General features: G+C 40.9%; 1 protein-coding gene across 5 annotated transcripts in view; it reads left to right on the forward strand.

The window, feature by feature from the left end:
- The first annotated feature begins 262 nt into the window (after positions 1–262).
- zbtb20 (zinc finger and BTB domain containing 20) overlaps positions 263–26,449 on the forward strand; it is a 27,414-nt gene continuing 1,227 nt past the window's right edge. Inside the window, exons 1-3 of one of the 5 annotated variants that reach the window (XM_061702861.1) lie at positions 263–484; positions 21,695–21,819; positions 23,216–24,733. In XM_061702861.1, the coding sequence (XP_061558845.1) occupies positions 23,236–24,733 (1,498 nt within the window). In that variant the 5' untranslated portion in view covers positions 263–484; positions 21,695–21,819; positions 23,216–23,235. Of the gene's footprint in view, positions 508–704; positions 1,163–20,524; positions 21,584–21,694; positions 21,820–23,215; positions 24,734–26,449 lie in introns of those variants that run through there. The other 4 variants (XM_061702865.1, XM_061702863.1, XM_061702862.1 and 1 more) reach the window with 4 other exon arrangements.

Consider the following 26,449-nt stretch of genomic DNA (forward strand, 5'->3'; position numbering starts at 1 on the left):
AAATATTGTGTCTCCTCGGCGAGTAGGAGGCACCTTACTACTACTAGTAGTAGTAGTACTATAACAACTCCCACTGCTCGCACATAATGGAGCGTCTCTCGCTCCCTTCCGTGGGGGGCTCAATAAGTGACGAGCAACCTAAGACGGTGCACTGTTCTCCCCCAATGGTAGCTTTAAGTGAAAAGGCGTGCCTGCAACACCCCCCCCCCCCCCCCCCCCCACCAACCCACCCGCTCCAGCACCAGCACCCCCCACCCCTCTCAAAGTAGCCGATGTATAGTTAAAAAATGGGAGGGCACATTTGAAGCGAGCTGCTTCTATGAAGGTAGGCTGCAGCGTGTGTTTATTGATGAGATGAAAAGAAGATGGAAGTGAGAAATGAAACAAAGTAAAAGGGACACGTTAGACATCTTGTAGCTCAGACGTCGTCGTGGGGGGAGATCCATGCCACTTTTTGTAAGGGGCAGCGAGCTTCGAAGTGGAGGTAAGGCATGGATTTTTTTGGAAGTAAGTAAGTCTGTAAAGGGGTTGGACGGGGATTTTCCTGTATGTGTGACGGGCTCCTTGTGGAGTTTTTTTTTTGGGAGGGGGGGGGCGACGACTTGCTTGCACTCGTTTTTTGTCATATTTCTAACTTCATTGTGTTAATTCAATAACTGACGGACGGCGAAACCGAAATGTTCTCCGTGCTAGGCGCTCAGTCCACGCTGCCACCGGGCTTCGATGTCCATTTATATTCGCGGATGAAAAAAAAAAAAAAGCTGGACATGACGCAAGTTTCCCTATCTGTCACTATTCTCAACCTGCCCACCTACCCTAACGTAACCCTAATTTACTTTTTTTTAAGCACATGAGAACAATGCTGCGTTCAAGTGTCCGTCAGCGATGCTCACATTTTACACTCCTGAAGAAGTGTGCGCGTTTTGGCTTTTAGGTCACTTTAGATTCGCTTTCTCGGGCATAGCACGCAAAAGCTCACACTTCTTCCCCATGCGATATCACTTTGTGGAACTTAGCCTCGATCCCAAGCGACCACATGTCCGGCCCACTTTTTTTTTTTTAAAGCATGAATTATTATCAATAGAGCTTGTGGAGATGGCGATACACGAAGACGTGCTCATCGGAGCAGAGCAGCAAGGCAGGTTAATACTCCAACAATACAGTTAAGCTTCGAATCCGTTGTGTGTGTCACAAGTTCAATTGTGCACCTTTTTATTATCCGCCAGCGATATGTGAAAATGTTTTTTTGGCCGAGGCTGGCCTAGATTTGGAGCCGTGCATGCTGTGGTGTGATTAAAGTTGCAAGAGGAGCTTTTCAGTGCGCCTTTAGGGTGTTTTGTTGAAGGGGGGTAGTCAAATGAATCCAGTTTCTTTTAACATGAGGTGGATGTATATGACGTAAATTATGTATTCAAATTATCTGACGGGGCCTAAATTGGAGCAACATGTCAGTTATTACGGCTTCACACTTTCGTGAACGCATATGAGCGCCTAAACGTTAGTATGTATTTCTGTATGTGTGTGTGTGTGTGTGTGTGTGTGTGAGGACGAGGCGGAGCGTGCGAGTGTGAGTTGCTAACAGATGTTGTCCCCCAGCGCTTGTCTTGGTCCCATTCATAAGAGAATGATACAGCATGTTCTTGTGTGCCTTAAACGCACCATAACATACAGGCTGAAGCACCAGTTGGGCAAGTTGTAGGTCAATGTCAAAGGGTTGATCCTGGTGTTTGTTGCCCCTAACCAAGCAAGACCAGTAAGGATTATTTTGTCCTAAAACACTCCTTTTGGGTTTCTCGTTTGGTGCAGTTCTTTATTTGGATTTTCTTGCACAATATGTCAACATAACAGGAATGAGAAACAGTCAGTCCACTTATGGAATGAATGGCTCATTTGTGTCTTGACACATGTGGGGGGAGACTATTGCTGCCTGATGTGGCACATGTGATGTGAGATAATTTCAAATGTTATTGTATTGATCGAATGGCTGGCATGTGGGGGAGTGCAGTAAAAAGTGCACGGGGGATTGAGTCCTTTTATCTGCAAAGACTAAACTCAACACCTGTATTTTTGGACATTTTATTGTTTGATGAATTGAAGAGTACTTGTGTAATGTGTATACGTGTGTGTGTTTGTGCGTGCGCGTGCGTGTGTGTGTGCTCTCACCACAGCTTGATGTCCAAAAGTGATTTCATCAGCCTAGAGGAGGCGAGATAAGGCCTCAGTGTGACTTGTTTCATCTCGGTGGAATCACAATTTATTATATGCATATATTCCACATGTACATTAATATGCAGAGTGTTTTTGCATCACAGGGCATCCGCTTTTTGTGTCACTGCTTAAAATCCCACCCATGACTAATGAATATTTAAGAGCATGTCTGCAGACCAAGGAAGCTCATTATTATATGAAGGAGAAACTCTAGAGCTAGGTGTGCGTGCGTGTGCGCGCTCGTGTGTGAAGAGGGTGCTAATCCACACCCAGCAATCAATCCCAATTTTCTTTTGGTGTCACCATTCTTCTCTGGTCCTCTGTTACTTGTCACCAATTCACATCCTCAAATGTATTTTTTACACAAACAAAACAAAAAAATGCTTAGATGCCCTCAATCATGAAGCACATTTAATATTATATATTTAAGATAATAGACTTACAAATGTGTTTAATTTAGTACAGTGCACTGTGATATGTCACGAAAAATTTAGTTTTTACTGTACGTGCACACACATAGCGGGTCAGTCTTCCAAATGATGTTAATTCGCTATGGCCCCAAGAGTCTGCAGTTTTACCTTTCAGTATTTCTTTTTTCTCCTGCACAAACCCTTTTCACCAGCAAATATTTGCAAGATAGAAGAGAGCGTGGCAAAAGAGCATTTAATTTTAGCCATGAGTGCAGTTCACATAACAAATCTATACTTGTATACATTTGATGTTTCAACTACATGATTTCATTTGTTGAAAAAAAGTTTTTAAAAAATTGCATTATGAAAGATTTGGTTGCACAATTTTGTTGTGGCACTTGAATTTCAACAAGAAAATATTATTAAGTAATGTGTTCAGAAATGAACATTATAATAATAGTAGACCTTGAAAAATCACACACTAGAGTTCTTCCTGTTTCTACCGCAGTCTAACAGCCATTTTGGCAATGCATTTAAATCTGCTGTTGGAACAAACGATACACACCGAAAGTCATTTCTTGTCCTTTCTTTGAATTTTTATCAGCACTTTTTGTCCTTTGCTTCCACATGTTATGTGGTAGAATATGCTTTCCCCTTGAGGAAAATTCATATTTGGTTTATTAATACAAATATACTGTAGTAATAATAGCATAACATATAACATTCTTGTAAATATGAATTAAAAAAAGAAAAAAATACAAATGTCTACTAATAAACCACACTAAATTTGGGGGCGAATTTCACTCTATATATATATATATATATATATATATATATATATATATATATATATATATATATAGTAAACAAGTGTCCGGTATGTATGCATTTATGCACTGTATGCATCTATGCATTTATGTATGTACTGTATGTATTATGCATTCATTATTTATGGATGTACTGTACACATATCTTAACCAATTTATTCGATCACCACTCAATGTATGGTTGTACAACAGTTGCCTTAAATAAACAGAATTACTAAAATAATTTTTTGGGGTAATCGTTAACACACAGAAGCTGTTTGACCGAAAGGCTATTTTTAGTGCTAAAATCTAATTATTATCTGTAAATTTTCAAATGTGCTGTGCTGAAAAATAGTAAAGCACATTATTTCTTAAGAAGTGAAGCTATAGATGGCATTCCTGAACATAAATTTGTTTTGTGGTTGAATGTTAATAAATAATAATGATAATAATGATAATAATAAAGCTGGCACAGCAGCTGGTATTATTCAGATAAACACATTATTTGTACATAGATTGAAAAAAGAAGCGATTGCAAAATGGTAATCCTACTAAATATTGGGCCAAATGCGAATGTTTGCAAACAAGAAATAATTTGGTGGATTGCTGGCATCGCACAGAACATTATTTTAGCCACTACAAAAACAACTTGTCCCATACTAGTAACACAACAGGAAAATGTGCTGCTGTTGCATGTAATTAATGAGAGTTGTCTCCAGCGCACGCTCTCGCTGCTTTTATGCAACTGAAAAATGCTGTTCCATGAATTTTGGTGATTTTCCTCACAGCAGCAAGACAAGGAAAGAAACTCATCTGCCTGGTTTTGGGTGGGAGGGGTGAGTGGTGATCTTTTGTAATGTGGTGAATTTTCTTTCGCAATCAAGGTCAAACATGGAATAACTAAACATTTCCAACCAGTTTTATGGATTCACGGAACTTCAATTTAACTTTCAAAATCACCTTTTTTTTTAATTTGGCAGCCACAGATCCTTCAATGTTTTAGGAACTAGGTTTTAGTCTTTTAAAATTGACCGAATTGTATAGCAAAATTCAGAACCCCTCTCAATCCTTTGACTTCCAGAGCAAAAATGTCAGACAGAAAACTTGAAAGCATATTTTTCAGTTTCTCAGAAGACTTCAGCTTTGGAATCTCTGCTCCCTGCCAGTATAACAGGAATGCATAATGAAAGCACACATTGTGGCCCAATTTATGAACGTTGTTGTCATCAGCCTTTTGTTCCGATGCAATACTGTCTAAATGTCAGTCTTATGAAGCACAATGTAATTTCCGTCGGTCGGGTGATAATAAATACAGCATTTCTTAGATTGTATTGTTTGATATTCTCTACACTATGAATACAAAGCACACATTCCAGCATGGGACGGGATGTCGACATGTTCTGTGTTACTGCTCATGCTTACTGTACAGATAGTGTACAGTTATACCACCACAATACCCTCAGAGTCTATAAGGGCTATCTGTGATCTGATTGTGAATGACGAAGACAGAACAGTAGATACAGTACAGAGAAACACTAAGCTATAGGAATAAAAAAAAATAAAAAATTTTAAAACAATGCTTTTTATTATATCTTTTCCAGTACAGCAATGTCATGTTCAATGAAAAACCTTTTGCATTGGCGTGTTTCAGTCATTAAAGCTTTCATGTCAAATAGTTTCGGTAGTTCCCAGGGTTTGGAGTTCTTTGTGAAATCATGCACAGTAAATCATTTTAAAGTAATTACAGTGTTTATAAGATTCTATTGATGCATGGGACCATGTGTTTCCATTACCTTGACTCAACTGCCGTGATTCTCTTTACATTTGTTACTCTTTCAAAGCCTCTTCTGTTTGCTATAAAATAAGTCATGTCATGTCATGTTTTAGCATCCACGAGACAAACACGTGAGAAATCAGTTAATCTATTACAATGTGTCCTGTCAACTTAAAAAAAAAATTGTGTGTGAAAGACACAAGCATTTCAACTTATTTTGCATTCTGTTGCTTTGAACACACAAGCATGTCCTGGCATTCAAATCATGTGAAAAATGTATCCTGGATTCTAATAGTGAAGATGTGAGTGTGCCAAGAGGCATGTGTGTCCTCAGTTCACCCTGTTACCCATATGGTTTGCTACAAGTCATGGTGAGCTGGGCCTCGCTGCATGGGAAAATAATCTAAGCAGAGGTTGAACATTTTGGTATGTTGTTATGTTTTATTTTTTTTAAGAGTAGTTGGTAACTTTTCAAACTAATATACTGTCACTTTTGTATTTTCTGCTTCCATCTTGGCTCAGAAAATACCTTTTCAAGCCTTGAGCCAGCAAACAGACGCCACAGCAGCCAAAGTGTTAAGGTTGCACACAGCCTCTCTCTCCAGGTTTGTCTGTATGCACTGTGCAACAGCTAAACTAAATCCACAATACTGTTTACATTGTGACTTTATCTTAAAATGAAGACATTTTGGAAGTGTGTACATTGAATTTATAGCATTTTTCTCCCCCCACCCTCCTACCAATCAATGCAGCCAAAAGAATACACATGGTCTGTTGAAAGAAGCTCTTTGGCAGACACTTTTCTTTTTGAGTTCTCATTTTTATTGGGAGTCTTATATAATCTCTCTCCAAATATCTCTCTTGGATACTGTCAACATTGTTTATTGCCCGAAAATCAACCTTGATAAAGACACAGGAAGATCTAGACCCCGCCCCCCTGCTGTAGACTCGTTATTAATTTGGCTGGTTTTAACAGTAAACTGCAAACCGAAACTTTTTCCTCTTCCTCGTGTTGGTTGCCAATGCTTTAGGCTCATGATAAAAGGAAAGGTATGCAGTACCTGTTTCTCAAATACCAAATGGTGAAAACTATCTTAGTTTGCGGGAAAGTTAATGAGACAGTTTCACAATGTTTGACGTTTAGGATAGAAAAATAAAATAAAAAAAACTGATCATACTAGTAGCTTCAGGTTTGTGCAATGTATTGTGCTTGTTGCGACACAGAGGTTTGTATTTTCTCTAAAATTATTTACTTTTTTTTTTTTGCTGTGACAGTTTAATTACATCTTGTTTCACCAATTCATCTGGTTAAGGTCTGATTGAAATTGTTCAGAAAAGGGATACAACTCAAAATAAATGTATAATGTTGAATTATTGACATGCACTGCTATAGAGTCAACTACACGCCGTAAGGTTGTAAAAGAGGCTAATTGCCAAGTCATTCAGTGAGAGAGTTAAGACCTCCCTTCTATTGTTCTCTTGTCTTTTATGGAAAGTCCACACATACTGTACAGTGGATATAAAAAGTCTACACAGCTATGTACAAATACCATGTTTTTATGATATAAAACATAGTCATATATGTGACCTATAATCTCTACATCACAATTGAAATGTTTTTGAAATATTATTTGAAAGGGTAAATAAAAATAAACTGAACTGAATCAATTTGGTTGCGCAAGTGTGCACACCCGCTTATAACTGGGACGTGGCTGTGTTCAGAATTAACAAGTTACATTCAAACTCATTTGAATATGAGTGAGCACACACATGGCACAATTTTAAATGCCTCTGATTCAATTCCTCAAAATTTCAAATGTTCTAGTAGGCTTTTCCGGACATTTTTCTGCCTCCGAGCAGAAAACTGAAGATTTTGTGCTAAAACTGACTGCTATTTCAAACTGTTCATAGTTCCTTCCACGTTTTCTAAGGCCCCAGATCCTAAAAAACAAATCAGCCCAAAATCAGGATGCTTTCACCACCATGCTTCACTTTAGGGATGCTGTCGTTTGATAATCAGCAGGGTTGTGTTACTATGGCCAAAATCTCAACCTTTCAGTGGACCAGCACACATTTTCCCACAAATGTTTGGGGGGAGTTTCCATGTTCTCCCCTGTGCCTGTGTGGGTTTTATCCGGGCACTCCGGTTTCCTCCCACATCCCAAAAACATGCATCGTAGGTTAATTGAAGACTCTAATTTGCCCGTAGGTGTGAATGTGAGTGTGAATGGTTCTTTGTTTGTATGTGCCCTGCGATTGGCTGGCAACCAGTTCAGGGTGTACCCCGTCTCCTGCCCGATGATAGCTGGGATAGGTTCCGGCACTCCCTCGACCCTAGTGAGGATAAGCGGCTCAGAAAATGGATGGATGGATGGATGTTTGGGAGGTTTTGTTTTATCCCTTTTAGGAACAGTTTGGATCAGATTTTAACCAGAAGAACTGCTCAGACAACCTCTAATTACCTTGTTACAGGAAAAAAAAGTAACGAACATGTATCTTTTGTGTGTACTTTCAAGAGAAAAGAAAAACCTTGTACTTCCCCCACCTTGAAAAATAAATCAATTGAGATATGGAAGTTACTGGTCACTTTAATGGTGGAAAATGGTGAGAAATTATTTGGGTGACCTCCTGGGGAGTAGTGGAGGTGTGATGGTGACTCGCCCATGTTCCGTGGGTGCTGGGGCGGTGCCGGCTGGCACCCGCCTGGGTCCCCCAGTTGCTCCTGCTTCCTCCTCTTCTCTTCGTTCCTTGCGTCCTGATGCGGTCGCCTCTTCCTCTTCCCGTGGGGGAGCCGGGCGGTCCCCTGCGGGCTGTGGGGCCTGCTGTGGGGTTCTTTTCTCTGCCTGGTTTGGGGGGGGGGGGGTTCCACCTCCCACGCTCAGGGGTGGGTAGTGGGTGCTGGCGGAGGCGGGGGGGGGGGGTAGTTGGTGCTGCGGGTCTGGGAAGGATGGCCCTCTTCGTCGGTGGTTGTCCGGCCTAATGGGCCCGACCTGCAGGAGCCATGCCTCTTAATCACTCACTTAGCACACACACACACACCATTCACTGTATATATTTTTCTCACTAAACACATCTGGGCACATACACATATCAAAGGGTTCCTGGGCGACTGGTATGGGATCGGGAGGGTGTGAGTGTCGGATCGGGTTTCAGCACGTCTGTGCTGTTTCCCGGTCCGTGCGCCCTGGCCCTCCGCCCTGCCTGCCCCCCTTGATTTTAAATGCATCACACACACTCCCCATGTTTTAATGCACCACATACACCTATCTTTGGAGTGATGGTGGGTCGTGGGTGGGAGGGGTTTGGCTGTTAGGCAATAGTGCCTGGCAGCCCTGCCCCCACCCCCTCGGCTCACTGACCTCTCCAGATTGTAATGCACCACACCACTCAGCGGGGCAGTGGGCAATGACTGCCAGTCGGGGACCTGGCAGTCATAGTAACAGGGGGTGAGGTGGTTCTCACTTACTTGCATGCTCCTGAGGCCGGGCCCCCCAGGCTAGATGACTGCTTGGTGTTGGGGCTGACCTCTCATGGCCCGCGGCTGCTCCTTGGTCTCCCCCTTATTGTTCCTTTTTCGGGTGCCCCTATCCGCCCTCCTTTCCAACAAACAAGGGACACTCTCCCGCCCTCGGGATGGGACTGGCTGCATTGCAGGCCCTGCGGGTTGGGGGGGGGGGGGGCGTCTTGCTCTCCTGGGGTTGGAGGGGGGGGGGGCGTTTGGGCTGGGGGGTTGGCATTGGGTCCCTGCGGCCCCCAACAGGTGGCCTGTTGTCGGGGCGCCTTGGTGGGGCCGGCGGGCCGCCCTGGGTCCCTCAGTGTGGGACGTGTCCCGTCCGCCGGGTTGCTCTCGGATGGACCCCTGGGCCTGATCCCGCCCCTCGATTAATTGGGCGGTGCGGCCACAGCAATTACAGGACACTTCTGCCAGTCTTTGTGCATGTAAAATGGTATCAATTCATTTGCATGTATCCGCAGACACACACCCCTCGGACTCTTTCACTGGGTGTGAGGTCACGTACTTACTGCAACAAATAACTCATGAATATGAAAATCACTTGTGTATCCCCTCACTTATACTCTCGTCCTGTAGACTTTTATAATTCACATAATTAATGCCACCACACTTCAGTTGTACAGTCGGGTTCAGGAACCTTGTCCTGCATGCTTCTTCTCCTGTCCTTGTCCTGTTCTATCTTGTCCTGTCCTTCCCTCACTGTAGCACTACAGCCCCATGCAACACTCATATTTAATGTTTCATTGTTGTAGATAATGTAATGATTTACTTCTCTCGTCCTGTTTACAATTAGTGCTTTGTCTTTTGTCTTTGTTTCTCTCTCCCTTCGAGAAACTTTGTTCTGTTCGACTGAACAAGTCTGATTCTCAATAAACCTCAATTATAATACCACAGCGGAAGCTTAAAAACTCCACTGTGACACAATAAAACTGTTCCGGCATGAAAGCAATACAGATTTTCCATTCTGCTTGACCTAACAGCCGAACAGGACAAAAAAAAAAAAGACACATTATTTGTCTTGTTTTTTTTTTTTTTTTAAATCACAAAAATCTGGCATTTGAACAGGGGTATGTAGATTTTGTATATACTTTGTACATGAGTATTTTTGAAATCACATATCTTTTCTGCTTTGGGTTCAAAAAGACCCACATCCTCACACAGAGAGGTTTTTACAAAATCTCTCTTACATGAAGATGTACTTGCCAGCTGTCAAGCGCTATTAAAAAGCAACAGCAACTGCCGTGGTCACGCATTCTGACGCCTCAATATAGTAAGACATTTGTTTTCATGCATACATATGTATGTACTGTACGTCAATTGTGTGACATTGATCGTTGATAAATCGTGTCTTGAAACAAGTGAGGCTGAGTATATATATATATATTAATTAATTCATCTTCCGTTCCGCTTATCCTCACTTGGGTCGTGGGTGTGCTGGACCCTATCCCAGCTTTCTCCGGGCGAGAGGTGGGGTACACCCTGAACTGGTCGCCAGCCAATCGCAGGGCACATATAAACAAACAACCATTCGCACTCACATTCATACCTACGGGCAATTTAGTGTCTTTAGTTAACCTACCCTGCATGTTTTTGGGATGTGGGAGGAAACCGGAGTGCCCGGAGAAAACCCACACAGGCACAGGGGAGAACATGGAAACTCCCCCCAAACATTTGTGGGAAAATGTGTCCTGGTCTACTGAAAGCAAGGATGAGAACATGGAAATGCCACACAGGCGGGACCGGGTCGCCCACCGTGCCACCACACACACACACACACATACACATATATATATATATATATATGGTTCAGACTCGCCCTCTATTATTCGTGTTGACAGTAACAAATGACTTCCAAATCAGAAGAGCAAAAGACATTTAAAAACACGCACAGAAAAATACAATGACATCTTACCAAAATTACTAAAATAACAAATAAGAACATGATTTGACTGTTATAACATTACTTGTGCTCAAATATTTAGACTGTCAAACTATTGTTCTGCTGTTTTTCGCACCCCTATTCCCCTTGTCCACTCTGCCCCTCTGTCTGTCCCCTAAAACCCTTTTCTGTCTGGCTGCATTTTCAATAAACATCAGAATAATAAAAAAAAATGCAAACTCCCCTGTTGCACAGCAAAACTGTTCCAGCACAAAAGGCATACAGATCCACCATTCTCCAAGGCCATGCAGCTGAACAGGACAGGTTGATAAAAATAAATAAATAAATACATTTTAAAAACCGCTACAACCCCCCCACCCACCTGTTGTTTTTGCCTCACAAGATTAGAGGTCGGACTTACTCTTATACTCATTTGGACCGTGCTTTACAGCAGCAGCAACGATTATAAATTCAACATAACAACAACAAAATGTGTGTCCCATTCATGACTGGAGTGCTATTATTTTTCTTAGCCAAAAATATTAACAGCTCCAAAATATCAGACTTTCAAACTAGATCAGAAGAAGTAATACAACACCAATACAAAAACTCTACGATGTAATAAATAATAATAATATTTGGAAATCTTCCCAGAAAATAATTGTGGTGTATTAGTAGACATTTGTACTTTTTTCATAACTACAATACTGTTATATGTATAATAATTTTTACTATATTGGTATTAATACATTTATTGTGTCAATTTCATTATTTCCATTCCCATCTGTTGTTGCTTGGATGGGAGAAATCACATTCTACTGCCTTATAGTAAGGTGTGTGGCATCCATTATGACTTGAGTTTTAGTTACCAAATATGGTTTCTTGTCCTGTTACACGCCTAGCATCCAATCAAGTTGCTCTGATGTCAGCCCTATTTTCTTTTTGTATCTGGGGATTGTTATATGTTCATTTCTTGGCTGTTCTTGGAATTTTTGCTCAAGAACAGAGTCTGTCAGCATTCATGTACAATTTTATAGGGAAATGCAGTTTCCATTTTCTTACCTCTATCAAGGATTAAGTCCAGTGTATTGCAGCAAGAATTTAGAACAAGCCAGGGTAAACAGTCTGGCAGGTCACTTGACTAACATAGTAGGCTCAAAAAACTCCTATTGAAGTGGCAGTAACTAGTCATTAAAGGGTTGTTTTTAGATTTACCTAAACCCTGTTTTGGACAAAAATTAAAAATCACATAAAGGTTACTCGAAAACCCGCCTCAATCCCTCTAGTGTTTCGGTAACGATTCAGATGGCAAAACCACGCCAATGGTCATGTGGCATGATCTTTAGCGGAATGTTACTAGAACCAACTGACATGATTGGGTTGTATTCTGGGGGGCAAGAAACTGCCCTTCAAAGAAAATGATTCTGCCACATCCAAAGCGACCACACTGACCAGCCATTCATGTGCATTAGCCAGGCTGGTGATTACCATCGGCCAAGCTGAAGGGTGATCATGTGCTATGAGGCGTATCTGTAGTGACTCAGATCCGAGACAACAACCCTACGCCAGTAAACAGTAAATGACAATAAATCTGTGAAGTGTAGCGCCAGGGAAGGCGCAGTGTTCTGTGGTGTTGGTAGTATCCTAATCCATTGCATCTCTTAGCAACAACGTTAGTCAAGTAAGACGTTGAAAACGCTTGCAAACAAAGTGGGCTTTTATTTTTATTGCATTCGGCTTTGTACAGCTAAACTGGCTTTTCTGGTTAGAAACAGTAAACAGCTAAGTATGTACATAGCTTCATCAGATACATTTGAGCTTGTTCTTTGGAAGGCTTTACAGCTGCAGGCTTGTATTACAGTAAAAAAACAATCACCCTCCCCTCTTTAAAATTCGTCAAATCTAAGCGATAAAAAAAAAAAATGGTGACAGCGAAAAAACTTGAATGTTTTGACAGCAGAACATCTTGTGTGACAGTATAATGTGTGGTTTTGTGCACTGCAATTCTTAAGCAATACAACTAGTAAAACCACCTCAACATTTTGTTCCTGGAGTCATTCCTGAGCATTAACAAATATTTATTTATGGCAAAGTTGCACATAGGAGGAAATTCATCTGTGGAACTTTACCAGTACAAAGTACTGTATATTTAGATGAGGAACATTTCCTTATAGATTTTATGTAATAATGTAATAACTGCAAGGGGCAGGAGTGTGGATTTGGCAGAGCTGGGGGGCTATAATCAATCCTGGCATTGCAGAGATCAGAATGTAATGCATCATACAGCTGTTTCGGTGGTACTGTTTAAAACCACAACTACAATAACATACATACAGTATGGTCAAATGATTTTCACAGACAGTGTCTGAGATCGTGTCAATCATATGTGCACATTAGTATCTTTGTAAAGGCAGATTTTTTTTATACAGATCAGACAACTCTATGCCTTTAGCTTCACAGTAAATTGGAACAGTAAAATCAGTTTGGTGATCAACTGTTATGGTATATGTACACACACATAGTACAGTGCCACAAACTCAAGAACCAAATTTGATGGTGCAAAGGGGTATACAATGTGGTCGTCTACAACCTTGCATTTGTTTTTTGGTTTTTTTTCAATTCTTCTCTAAGTACAACCCCAATTCCAATGAAGTTGGGATGTCGTGTTAAACATAAAATAAAAACAGAATACAATGATTTGCAAATCATGTTCAACCTATATTTAATTGAATACACTACAAAGACAAGATGTTTAATGTTCAAACTGATACACTTGATTGTTTTTAGCAAATAATCCTTAACTTAGAATTTTATAGCTACAACATGTTCCAAAAAAGCTGGGACATGTGGCAAAAAAGACTGAAAAAGTTGAGGAATGCTCATCAAACACCTGTTTGGAACATCCCACAGGTGAACAGGCTAATTGGGAACAGGTGGGTGCCATGAGTGGGTATAAAAGGAGCTTCCCTGAATTGCTCAGTCATTCACAAGCAAAGATGGGGCGAGGTTCACCTCTTTGTGAATAAGTGCGTGAGAAAATAGTCAAACAGTTTAAGGACAATGTTTCTCAACGTACAATTGCAAGGAATTTAGGGATTTCATCATCTATGGTCCATAATATCATCAAAAGGTTCAGAGAATCTGGAGAAATCACTGCATGTAAGCGGCAAGGCCAAAAACCAACATTGAATGCCCGTGACCTTCGATCCCTCAGGCGGCACTGCATCAAAAACCGACATCAATGTGTAAAGGATATCACCACATGGGCTCAGGAACACTTCAGAAAACCAATGTCAGTAAATACAGTTCGGCACTACATCCATAAGTGCAACTTGAAACTCTACTAAGCAAAAGCCATTTATCAACAATACCCAGCAACGCCGCCGGCTTCTGTGGGCCCGAGCTCATCTAAGATGGACTGATGCAAAGTGGTAAAGTTTTCTGTCGTCCGACGAGTCCACATTTCAAATAGTTTTTGAAAATTGTGGACGTTGTGTCCTCTGGGCCAAAGAGGAAAAGAACCATCCAGGCTGTTATGGACGCAAAGTTCAAAAGCCAGCATCTGTGATGGTATGGGGCTGTGTTAGTGCCAATGGCATGGGTAACTTACACATCTGTGAAGGCACCATTAATGCTGAAAGGTACATACAGGTTTTGGAGAAACATATGCTGCCATCCAAGCAACGTCTTTTTCATTGACGCCCATGCTTATTTCAGCAAGACAATGCCAAACAACATTCTGCATGTGTTACAACAGCGTGGCTTCGTAGTAAAAGAGGTCTACAAGACAGGCCTGCCTGCAGGCCAGACCTGTCTCCCATTGAAAATGTGTGGCGCATTATGGAACGCAAAATACAACAACGGAGACCCCGGACTGTTGAACAGCTGAAGCTGTACATCAAGCAAGAATGGGAAATAATTCCACCTACAAAGCTTCAACAATGAGTGTCCTTAGTTCCCAAACGTGTATTGAATATTGTTAAAAGAAAAGGTGATGTAACACAGTGCTAAACATGACCTAGTCCCAGCTTTTTTGGAACATGTTGCAGCCATAAAATTCTAAATTAATGATTATTTGCTAAAAACAATAAAGTTTATCAGTTTGAACATTAAATATCTTGTCGTCGTAGTGTATTCAATTAAATATAGGTTGAAAATGATTTGCAAATCATTGTATTCTGTTTTTTACTTATGTTTAACACAACGTCCCAACTTCATTGGAATTGGGGTCGTATAAGAAGGTCTTATAATAAACTGTGGTGAACATAGATAAATGCATGTGTTTATTAGATTATAAAACCAGTGTAGATGAAGCAGGAGTGGGGCAGATATCGCCAAAGTGTTAAGTAACAGTGTGACACACATTCTTCTTTGAAACACATCTTATGATTGTGCCTTTTGTCCTTATTAACACTTGGTTTTATCCCCAACTTTTTTTCCGATTGATTGACCTCATTTTCCATGGTTTATCTGCTGATCGCTCTGCTGAATAATGGAATTTTTCATTCAATTCCAGTATTCACTTTCTTTTCTGATTAATTATCTTCACTGTGTTTTCACTGATTTTATATAAAGTTGCGAAATGCATTTTTTTTTTCTTGTGCCTGAGCTTGCTTAACAGTTCTGTCTTGCAACACTATATTATGGATTATGTTTCCTAATATGCTCGATTTGGAATGCTATAGATTTTGGGTGTCAAAAACTATGGCTTTACAAAAGCAATGCATTGTTGCATGGAGCAGTATATGATTGAAGTCATATTACATAAGTTGAATTGTTCAGCTGGCCCACATACCACTTGGTTAGCGTGCACAAGGCATCACGTGGTGGCGTGTTTCAGTGTGTCAGCATGACACTTTTAGATGGGTCATATGTCAAGTGAGCTGATGAGGTATGTATTATATGCATATATTTACTACACAAAGACGTGCCGAACTATAAATACACTTCCAAGTGCTTGAATTCATGGTTATGTATAAATGCTTAAGTCTAAAGCAGCCATTTAACTGATCAATGATGCCCTATGCCATACAGTATTCACAGTTGTATTTTCCCCATTTCATTTGTCACACAAATTTACTTTTCATTGTCAGTTTTTCCAAAGAGTGAGTCGAACTGGCCAGTGTCTACAAGAGGGGCTCGATTGCGGCCCCAAATGACAAAAAGTGCAGGGTCAAGCTGAACAGCTTAAAGCACCCTCGTACGTACTGTATGCCAAATGTGTAACCGCTCACCTCGTGCTAAAACACACAATGCCGAAATCCAGTTGATGTCATCCGATTAAACAGGCTAATAATTTCTGTAATTTTTTTCTAACAGTATTTCCACCATCTAACATTTGTATGATACTCGTCTACCTGCACAATCTTAAAAAATCCAATGCAAAATCGGTATTAAAAATTGTGCCATGACAAAGATAAAGATATAGACACAAAGATAAATACTTTTCATTGACAGCCAGGTAAGCTTTTAATAGTATGTTTATATTGGGGTTGCAGATTTGTTGAACTGCAGTGCATTATATGAAGAGGTATACGTTACACCACGCCAAACTACATCCACAATAATAAATACAGTATATAACATTTTTAAAAAAGTGTACATTATTAATGTTTGAAAAGCTGAATTTCTGAAACAGCACCTCAATCGTATTAGGTTGGCTAATTTTGTGCTTAATAAATATTTCATCATAATGCGCTCCAAGCATCCTATGCCAAAAAACTAAAACCCAAATGATTTAATGTCTATGTAAGGATGAAGAATGTTGCTTTTGTGTGCTTAAATGCACAGATGGATGTAACATATAGGTCACAGAGCTGGAAGTGTTTAAACCATTCAAGAACACACGCACATGTCGCTACATATGTCCATACACTCACACACACACAACACTATAACCTCAAGTGCTCAAATACATTCACAACTACAACTGCAGTTTTCTTCTTTTTTTTCACCCAGGACTATATTGTAGAAACCTGAGCCTAATTAATGCTCTTGACTTGAGGAATCTTCCTTTTAATTGTCAACAAATAATGTGCTCTTTTATGTTGCCATAAAGGTGCTTTTAAAAAATCTGTTGTCTTTTCTATGCATACAACAAATGTTTTTAAGAGCCACATTAAGAAAAAATAAATATTACAATAATTACATCTTTTGCCGTGAAACAAACATCAACCAAGGGGATTTGTTTTTAACAAATGGTTAATATTACACAATTAGTATGTGTGTTAGGTGTTGCTTTCTTTATTCTCACATTGCAAGTTTTTCTCTGAACCTTATGACTTGAATCTCATAGTATAGTAATCTCATAGTATTACTACTTTATAATGTTTGAACTTTTTCTCATAGTTTGTATTATGTCCTTTTGTTATAACTGTGACACTAATATGTAAAAAATAATAATTTATTATAACAGCCATTCTTTTTTCCTGTTTTTTTTTTTTTTGTTACGAATCGCCCTGGACAGCTGTGGAGCGGCAGCCGCTGCTGATGCTTGCCTCCAAATGATAATAACTCTTGAAATGAACATTACCTGTTTTGGGGAGTGGGGGAGGTGGTGTGGGGGGTGACGGACTTTAGGAGATGATCATGTGAGTTGTCAGATGGTTCTTTTGGGTCAAATGCTCTTTAACAAAAGCGCAGCTCATCGACAATTTCTGCAACATTTAATGAGGGCATGCAGCGTGAGATGTTGCCATGGAATAGAATACACTGGGTACACTCACACATGAATGTCTGTGCTAACTTTACCCGACAGACAAAAAGAAAGAAGGAGATTTGGTGTAGATTTTGCTCCCATCTGTAACTGGACAAAGGATCTGCTATGGTTAACGGGTGGTGGTGGGTGTGTTTTTGACAGAAAGTTGAGCAAGCTGTCCTGTCAAAAAAAATATTTAGACTGTCCTGCACTTGTGTTTATTGTATGTTGTTCTCTGCAGGGATTTATTTCATTTCACCACATTTGAATGTTTTTTTTCCCTGTTGTTGGACTGAATGTCCTAACACATTCATCTTGTGTGTTATTATTCCGTCCTAACTTCTATTTAGTGTTGTGTGTTTCTTATTAGGTCCATTTAGTTTACCAAATGTACAGTAGTTATTCAAGAAATCTGAGCTGAAAAATGTTGTAGCATTACTTGGTCCCTTTCTTGTTACTTTATAATGTGAGTGACTAAGTAAGCAAGCATTTGCAACAGAAATGCTCTTTTGCATGTTTTATATACAGTAGTTGCATTTTTTAAAGGAGGAATTTAGTTGGGAGAAGCCAGTTCTAAGTTCTGAAAGTGTCTCTTGAGTGAATTGTAAAAGCAACCATGCCTCCCAATGTAATTCAAACATTCCATAATGATCACAAGACATCATGACTCACTTTAAAAACATTGAATCGGTGAGGTTGTGTTACGCCCCACAAAAAATGTTTTTAACAGCAAGTGAAACGGTTATGTGTGCTCGCCGATGCTATGCAACACCTCACCTGTTAATTTCGGTGCAACATTCTGTACGAATACCTAATGAATTCTTTAATACTTTAATGAGAGCCTCACCATGTAAAGAGAAGAACACAAAGCCTCCTGTATTGAGGCCATTTTCACCTGTCTGATCAACGCTGTTTAATTTGCCATTGTTCTCGCTACACGTTTACATTATATCTTTAATTAAAGCTGACATATAAACGCACACAAGGCATACTGATTTTAAAATAAATAATTGCAGCGACAAATGGTGCTCATCCATCAGCTGGGGCTTCAAACAAAACCATGGATGATTCCTTAAAAACTGAGTAATGTAGATATACTGTATTGCGTGCACGTGCATGGGCCACAATTCTCTGTGGCCTTTTGTCTCCAGATGTAAATTTGGCAAACGTAGCAAAGGTCTTGAATGCACGCTGTAAGTACTATTAGCATATTCAAGATCTATATTATTCACATGGCTGATACTGCTCCTTTCATACGCGTGCCTCTTGTGTCTGTTCTCAACCCCCATCCCCCAGTCTCGCCACTTCACCCCCCATGCCCCTCCACCACTGCCTTATTAACTGATGTCCAATTTGATGCAACATATTTCATGAGCCTGTCACGTAATACAGGCAACTGATTAACCTGGAGTCTGGCTGCTTGGTGGAGTTACAGCCCAATTTTTTGAGCCCCCACTCCCCACTATCATACCCCTCCTCTCCATCCCTGAGCCCTCCTCAGTCTTTGTTGTGGCGGTTGCAGCAGAGCATGCATTGCATTGGCGGTCTGAAGCATTGTGTCTGATTTCCAGCAGACAAACTGACCTCTGGGGATTTATTGACAGCAAACTCTCAGAGGCAGACACAGAGCTCGGAGCATGGAGGCAGGCAGCGAGGGGCGGGGTGGGGAGGTAGGAGAGGAGAGGAGTGGTGCTTGATTGTTTCAGACAGGGAGACAGACAGATGGAGGGGGAAGGCGGCAAGAGGGATGATGAAACAGGAAACAGGTAGCAATCCAGAGAAAGGGATCAGCACGAGAGGTTGGGGAGTGGGTGCCCAAATTTGGTTGGATTTTTGGAAATTTTGTTTTTTGGTAGCGCGTGCGGATGTGGGAAGAAAATGGCTGCCACCTACGAGGATCTAATTAATTTTGAAGGATCATCAGGCCCTTTAGTGTGAGGCAGGGTACAGGAGGTAGGGGAGGGGGCGCGAGGCAGACCCCTGGGCTGATTAGAATTCACTGCAGGTAGGCGCTGGCTGCTGCTCACCCACTGTGTCACGGCTAAAATGGAATCACTGTTGTGAGTGGCAGTCTGGGCAAGTGGAGCCTGCCTCCCTTGGCCCGCTCCCCTTTGTTGGCACCATTCACTTGAGTCTACCCCTAAGGCAGGTGGATTTCCATGTCAGCATGGACGAAGGCAGCCAGAAAGGGAGATATATGTACAGTATGTTTGCTTTGCTTAACTGTAGCGCCCCTAGCAACAGGCTAACCTGACAGATAATATTTGCCATGGTGATGGCAAATATAATTTGGCACATGCATGGCTGTTATTCAGTTCTGAATTTGACTAAGTCAAATCAGAATTGCAGGGTGACAGGTTGTCTAAGAACACGAGCTTCACCTATACGAGTTCCCCCCCCCCCCCCCCAGGGTTGTCTATAGCAATATGGTCAAGAAGCAACACTTGCTCCAAGTATGTTTTTTTCATTAACTCTGAGCCTTAGTTGGCCCATTTCTTCAATAATTCCATTCTGCTTGTTTAACATGTAAACTTTCTGACACTGACCTCCTCAGTTTGACATTGTTGGTCCTCTGGTCTCCATCAGGGCATGCCCTTTGAGTGCTGCATAATGTTACCTCTCAGACAGGACATAGCTATTTTGGATTCCCTTGTCCATATCTTTCGCCTTTAGGCTGCGGTGTGGGGCTCCTCAGGGTTTTGTGCTTGGCCCAGTTCTGTTCAACATTTGCATGCTGCCACTGGGAAATCTCTTCAGGGTCATCCGTTTCCATTTAATGCAGATGATACCCAAATTACTCATTTTGGCTTACAAACTGCCCTAAGGACATTCACATATTGTTGGCCTGAATTTCTTACAATTCAACTTAAAAAAGACTGATACTTGAGCTTGACTTCTGCTTGCTATTACATCATCTGCCGTACTAATACTTACTACTTAAAATTCAAAGCCGTTTCTTTCAAACCCCACCCCCCAAAAAAATCACATTTTACATGATGACTATTTTTTCCAACTCCCTTCCCTCTGTCCTTAGCAAAAACATTGTATTGTCAGTACAATTAACCCAAAACGAAGCAGCCAGGATTGTAATGGGTACTTGAAAACAAGAGTAAATGACACCTTTGCTTTCAACACTGCACCGAATGCCTATTCATTTTGCAATTACTTTAAATTTGTACTTATTTTTTCAAAATCCATGTAATGTGCTGCCCCAACTTATATTATTGGTCTTTTTAACTCATGTACCATCAGTGTATTTGTGTGTGTGTGTGTGTTTGTGTGTGTGTGTGTGTGTGCGTGCGAGCCAAAAAGTGGCTCCTAGTCGTGATCACCCCTTTCTTTTAAAAAAGGCCATCATTTGACATAAAACTAAAAAGCATAAAAATTAATACTAATATAATAAACACATTATTACTCTTTCAGGTTTTTATGCACAGGTTTTGACACGAATCACAAAGATATCTGACATGCTCAAGACTGGCTCCATTGGAGGGGAAGGGAATAATACAGAGGTCACTTGATTGAAGTCAGATATACTTTTAATCTGCAGGTTTTAACTGACAAAAGCATTTAAATGCTGCCTTTACTCATTTAGCAGAAGACTGGAAATATGTGATGCCAGAGTTCAGAGTGGGAAATTTGATTAAGACACCAAAAGGAAATTTCACACTGCTTCAAATGATTTTCCCCCTGGTGTGAGTGACCTGAAATGACACCATATCCCTTCAGTTTATTTTTTTATTTTTTTGTATTTTTTTACATGGCTACTTTAGTTTAAGTTTTTGCACGCTGCCCTCTATATACAGTATAAAAGCTGCTGTTTAAAAGCTGGCCTTAGCATCACCAAAAGCAGCTTGTCACATGCTTAATTAATGAGGTTGAATGGCGGGTTTGTGTTTTGCAATGAATGTCTTGTGTGTTTAATATTGGGATTCATTTTTTCTTATTACAACTTGTAAGAACTGCGGGACGTCTTTGTCTTGTTTGAGCTGTTGGAGACGAGAAAATAGCGTGCACGCACACAGTCACTCTCACACAGACACACACAAACACATGCACACGCACACACACACACACACACACATGCTGAGTGCATTAATTAATGTGGAATTAAGATCGTTTTTTTAAAGGGTGTGGTTTTGTTGCCCAGTGACTCAGATAACTGCTGAGAGACTAGCTTTCTCCAATATAATTTTCACCCTTGTTGCGGAATTGCACACAGGACCGTCCATTTTTGTTTTTTGTTTTAATTTGGCAGTGAAAACTCTTCACACATCTGTTGCAGCATGTTGGAGGTAGACATTCGTGTTGCTTCGGGTCCATCAAGGGAGTGGCAATATCGATGTGATCTAAAGATTTGTCTTTGTCTTTTTTCCTTCTTCTCTCCCCTGCAAACACTTTGGCAGAGCAACACATGATTTGGAAAGAGAGGACTGACAGCCTTGCCTAGTGCCCGGCCTCTGTTCAGCCATCTCCACCAGCAAACTGAAGCTTGACCCGCACTTCATCACCAGCCGCACGTCATCTAACTGTGAGTTCCTTTTCTAGTTTTCATATTCAACTGTAAAATACTTGGAATTATGAACATCACTATCTTGTTGCAAATACCATCTAATTGGTTCTGGATTTTAGAATAATAGGGTTATTATATTATGATTATATTCTTTACACTTACTGTTCATGTAACATCTATCATGCAAGTGCAAATTTTAGGCATTTTTCAAAAGCTATTTCCCTTGGCTCACTGTAGTTATGCTTTGTTTTCCGGTCTAATATTTCACGAGAAAAATGTTTCATAATCATTTTGCCCTTTGTTCACAGTTAAGATTAAAAGCTTTAAATATATATTTGCAGTCTTATAAGTGGGGCCAATGTTCATGGTTTAAATGATAATTTTCTTACCAAAAAGGGACGTTTTATTTGAAATATCCTCCATACTCACTCATGATAATGAATTAAATATATACTACATCTGAAGTAGTCTAAATGAATACATTTTGAAGTAATTCAGTAGTAATTTACATAGAGATTTTCTTTTTTGCTATTTTATCACCAAACTGTCCCAAAAAACAAAACGCATCCAGATTAATATAAGCAGACTAATCTACAGCGGCACATCCAGTGTGTTCTTGTCTTGAGTTTGGCAGTACCATGATAGTGAGCACATGACCAACAATGGAGTCCGCTTCTCCTCCAAGCCCTGTGCGCCACCCACTGGCGATTAAAGGAGCTTCGCAAAACACAATCTTCATTAAGACACATGTATTATTATTATTATTAATATTATTACTAAGCTTTCTCAGTGTAATGAGAGCTGAACTGTATTAAAATTTTGTCTTTTTTTTTAAATCAACACTGACAAAGAGGTATTAGTTCAAAGTTTTTCAGTCGTACTGTATATATTAGTGTCGAGCTATCAGTCAATCAGTATTTTCTATTTATATTAGGGAAAGAATTGGGAGATACAGCTCTTGTATTTCACAAACTAATATTTTGACTGAATATGCACAATAGCCATGTAATTTAATTATACTATTATGAAATCTCTAAAGCAATGTACACAGATTTTTGCTTGATTAACAAAGTTCTATATATCATCTTTGATTGGTGAACAAAATGTTATGTATAATTTAGGACATGCAATGACTGAACACTTGAAATCTTTTCATATTTTAAGTCATACCAATATCAGGTAAAAAAACTGCTTGAATAGTTCTCTCCCTTGTGTTACAACAAAAGTCACATTTCATGCCCTCAGTCTTTTTGTCAGTTTTCAAACATGTACTTGAGAATAGCACTCAACAACACTTATTGCAATTAGCAATTCCAATATCGTTGCAGCACAAGCAGGGCAAGTGCAGTGAAATTAACAAGGCTAAATAATGCAACGTCTCTCTAAATGAGGTGTGTTGCTGCCCCGTTTTCAGGTCACATCAGTTGCAAGGGGATGACCGAGCGCATTCATAACATCAATCTCCACAACTTCAGCAATTCTGTACTTGAGACCCTCAATGAGCAGCGCAACCGTGGGCACTTTTGTGATGTGACTGTTCGGATCCATGGAAGTATGCTGCGAGCTCACCGCTGCGTGCTGGCCGCTGGAAGCCCCTTCTTTCAGGACAAGCTGCTTTTGGGCTACAGCGACATTGAGATCCCCTCTGTGGTCTCGGTGCAATCCATCCAAAAGTTGATTGACTTTATGTACAGCGGGATTCTGCGAGTGTCTCAGTCGGAGGCCCTGCAGATCCTAACTGCAGCCAGCATCTTGCAGATCAAGACCGTCATCGATGAGTGCACTCGCATCGTGTCCCAGAATGTGGGCCTGGCAGGCCCGGGAGGCTTCCCCGTTATACCAGGAGACTCTGGTCAGGACACCCCCCGTGGCACACCAGAGTCCGGCACGTCCGGGCCGAGCAGTGACGCCGAGTCGGGCTGTATGCAAACGTCGACCCAGCAGAACGTGGATCGAGCGTACACGTCGCTGTACTCCTACTCCTGCCTCTCCAATGGCACCCGGGAGCGCTCCCTTTACATCAACCCCATGGCGACCAATTACGATCCGAGTGTCGGTGCTCAGAAAAACCAGCAGTCGCAGGATCCCCCCTGGATGAACCGCATCCAGGATAGATCACAGCAGGTAGACCGCTTCATCACCACGGCCGAATCCACGCACTGTCGCAAGCAGCCCCGACCGGTACGCCTACACACAGGTGGGATGCACATCAAGCAGGAGGCCGAAGATGAGTACGGCTGCTTCGACAATGTAGGGGACTGCCAGGTGGAGAATGACCACACTCAGGGTGTGGTGAATGAGTCCAAGGTGGAAAGTTTTGACTCGGGTGTCAGCTCCTCCATCAGTACTGAGCCAGACGCCATGGAGCAGCAGCCCTACCTGAGCTTTAACCGGGATGGCGCCGGCGAAGTCCAGCAAGGGGAAGGCGGTCCGGTGCAGATCGAGGTCAACGACTCGTCCCCGGAGCAAGTGCAGGAGCCTGACGAGGGTGACCAGAGCCACAGCACTAGTGACAGTACCATGATGCAACACCTGCCAAACCCCATAATGTCCCAATCCCTGGCCAGCACACCGCACTACCTGCGGCAGGTCGAGTCACACACCAGCAATCTCCGAATGCCGCACACCGTGACCAGCAATTCTCAAGTGATGGGCGCCGCCGGGGGCACCTTCTTGCCCACGCTCTTCCCGCCGCAGCCGGCCAGAGACAACAAGTCTTTTATTTACCTTCCCGGTCAGCAGCAGGCCCAGTTTGTGACGGTGCCGCCCCCCGCCATGCCATCGTTCCCCAACGCCATGGCCGTGCCGCCAGCGCCATCCCAGCAGCAGCAGGCAATGAGTCAGGGGGAGAAGAAACCCTATGCATGCACTCTCTGCTGTAAAACCTTTACTGCAAAACAGAACTACGTCAAACACATGTTTGTGCATACTGGTAAGTCACATTGTTTCACTCTTTCTGTACATGAATGACTAAAGTTCACATTTTTCTCAACACAATTATTATAAAAAGCAGAAACACTCGCCTTATAATTTTATTTCTGGCTTAGAATACTTGGCCAAAAATCTTTTCCAGAGGATATATAAAAAACAAACTAGTACTTTGTAGAGCAGAGTGACAACACATTACCTGAAGGAGTAACCAGTCCTTAGGATCACAATAGTATGACAGTCAGTGACAAACTATTTCCTCTGAATCTTGTGGAAAATAAAAAAACAGGACGAAAAGGTTTTGATTAAGGGGATGATTTTTAATTCATGCTACTTCCGTTAAATTATGGTACATTTATTGCATAAAGGTTTTTTTTTAGATAGCTTTATGTTAACGTCAAAATTAGCAGACAAATTCATGAGCCAGACAAACTGATATGTAGATAGCTTCGTTTTTAAAGTAATAAATGCATGCAAACATATGTGAGTACTATTTCATCATTTACAGTTTGAGTCTAGCAAAGATAATAATTGCAATCAAATATTGCATGGCTGCTGCAACTTTTATGAGTCACTAATGAAAACCAATAACTATGATTATAACAATATTAATAATATTAATCTTTTTTTGTGTAATTTGTCTCTTGTTGCCTTTTTTGTTCATTTTAGTTTTTAACAGCACCGTATTGGAGCACATGTCACTTTACAACTCCTGGAAATTCAACCCTAGACAATTACTTGAGCACATTACAATGTTTTACTCTTTTTAAAAAGCTTATCAATATCATTATAGCATTTTGTGATACTGAATATATAAGTCAGTTCAGAGGCAAGCGGGGTTCATGTTTAACTCTCATTGTAAGGGGAAGTTTACAATTTTAAAAAGCATCACTTTTGTCATGCATATTAAAACAATCCTTAAGGTTTGCCAGTAATAAAAGATATGAATAAATATGATTTGTGAAAAAACAAATCTTTGGCCCCCACTCATGCCTCTAATTTGATTAAAAAGCCAATTTCACTACAAACTTCAAACTGATAACATTTAGTGTTGTACTAACACCACATCACGAATAAGGTGCTTTTCTGGGGGGTTACAGGTCAGCGTGAGGCCATCATGTACGACTGTAAATTCAATATGACTGTTTTAACAATTATGAAAAAGGTGATTTTTTTAAATTGCAAACTAGACCAAATAGGTCCCCTTGTGTGAAATGTGAATCCAATAATATAGAATTAAGAATGCTCTTAATTTCAATTTAGGTAAAGTAAGTCCAGACAAAAATGTCTCTCTAGCCAGACACAAAGCGAGTTTTAATGCTTCCCCATGTGCGGCCTTGAGGCGTCCACTAGATGAAGTCAGCAGGAGCATTTAACTTTGAATTGTCAGCTGCTGACGAGCTCATATTCTTTAATGGAATTGGGGACTGGACACCTTCTGTTTGGCTTCTCGTGCCGACTACAAGCACAGTGTTGCAGATTTGTGTAAATGACCACTGTTGGCTTCTACATGTGTTTGTTGATGCCATTAACAGATGGAGCAGCTTCAGCCTCAGCTAAGGAAAGGGAAAACATTTTTACATTCATGAGTTTTTTTTCTCTCGCTCTCTCTCGGCTGATGAGAGTATAGTTAAATATGATAAAGTTGCATTTTCATGCTTCCTTGTGACCGTTCGGTATTGGTATCAATTTGCCTGTGCATGTGAGCATTTACGTAAAA

This window comes from Phycodurus eques, chromosome 17 (genome assembly GCF_024500275.1).
Source record: "Phycodurus eques isolate BA_2022a chromosome 17, UOR_Pequ_1.1, whole genome shotgun sequence".
In the NCBI taxonomy this organism is placed as follows: Eukaryota; Metazoa; Chordata; class Actinopteri; order Syngnathiformes; family Syngnathidae; genus Phycodurus; species Phycodurus eques.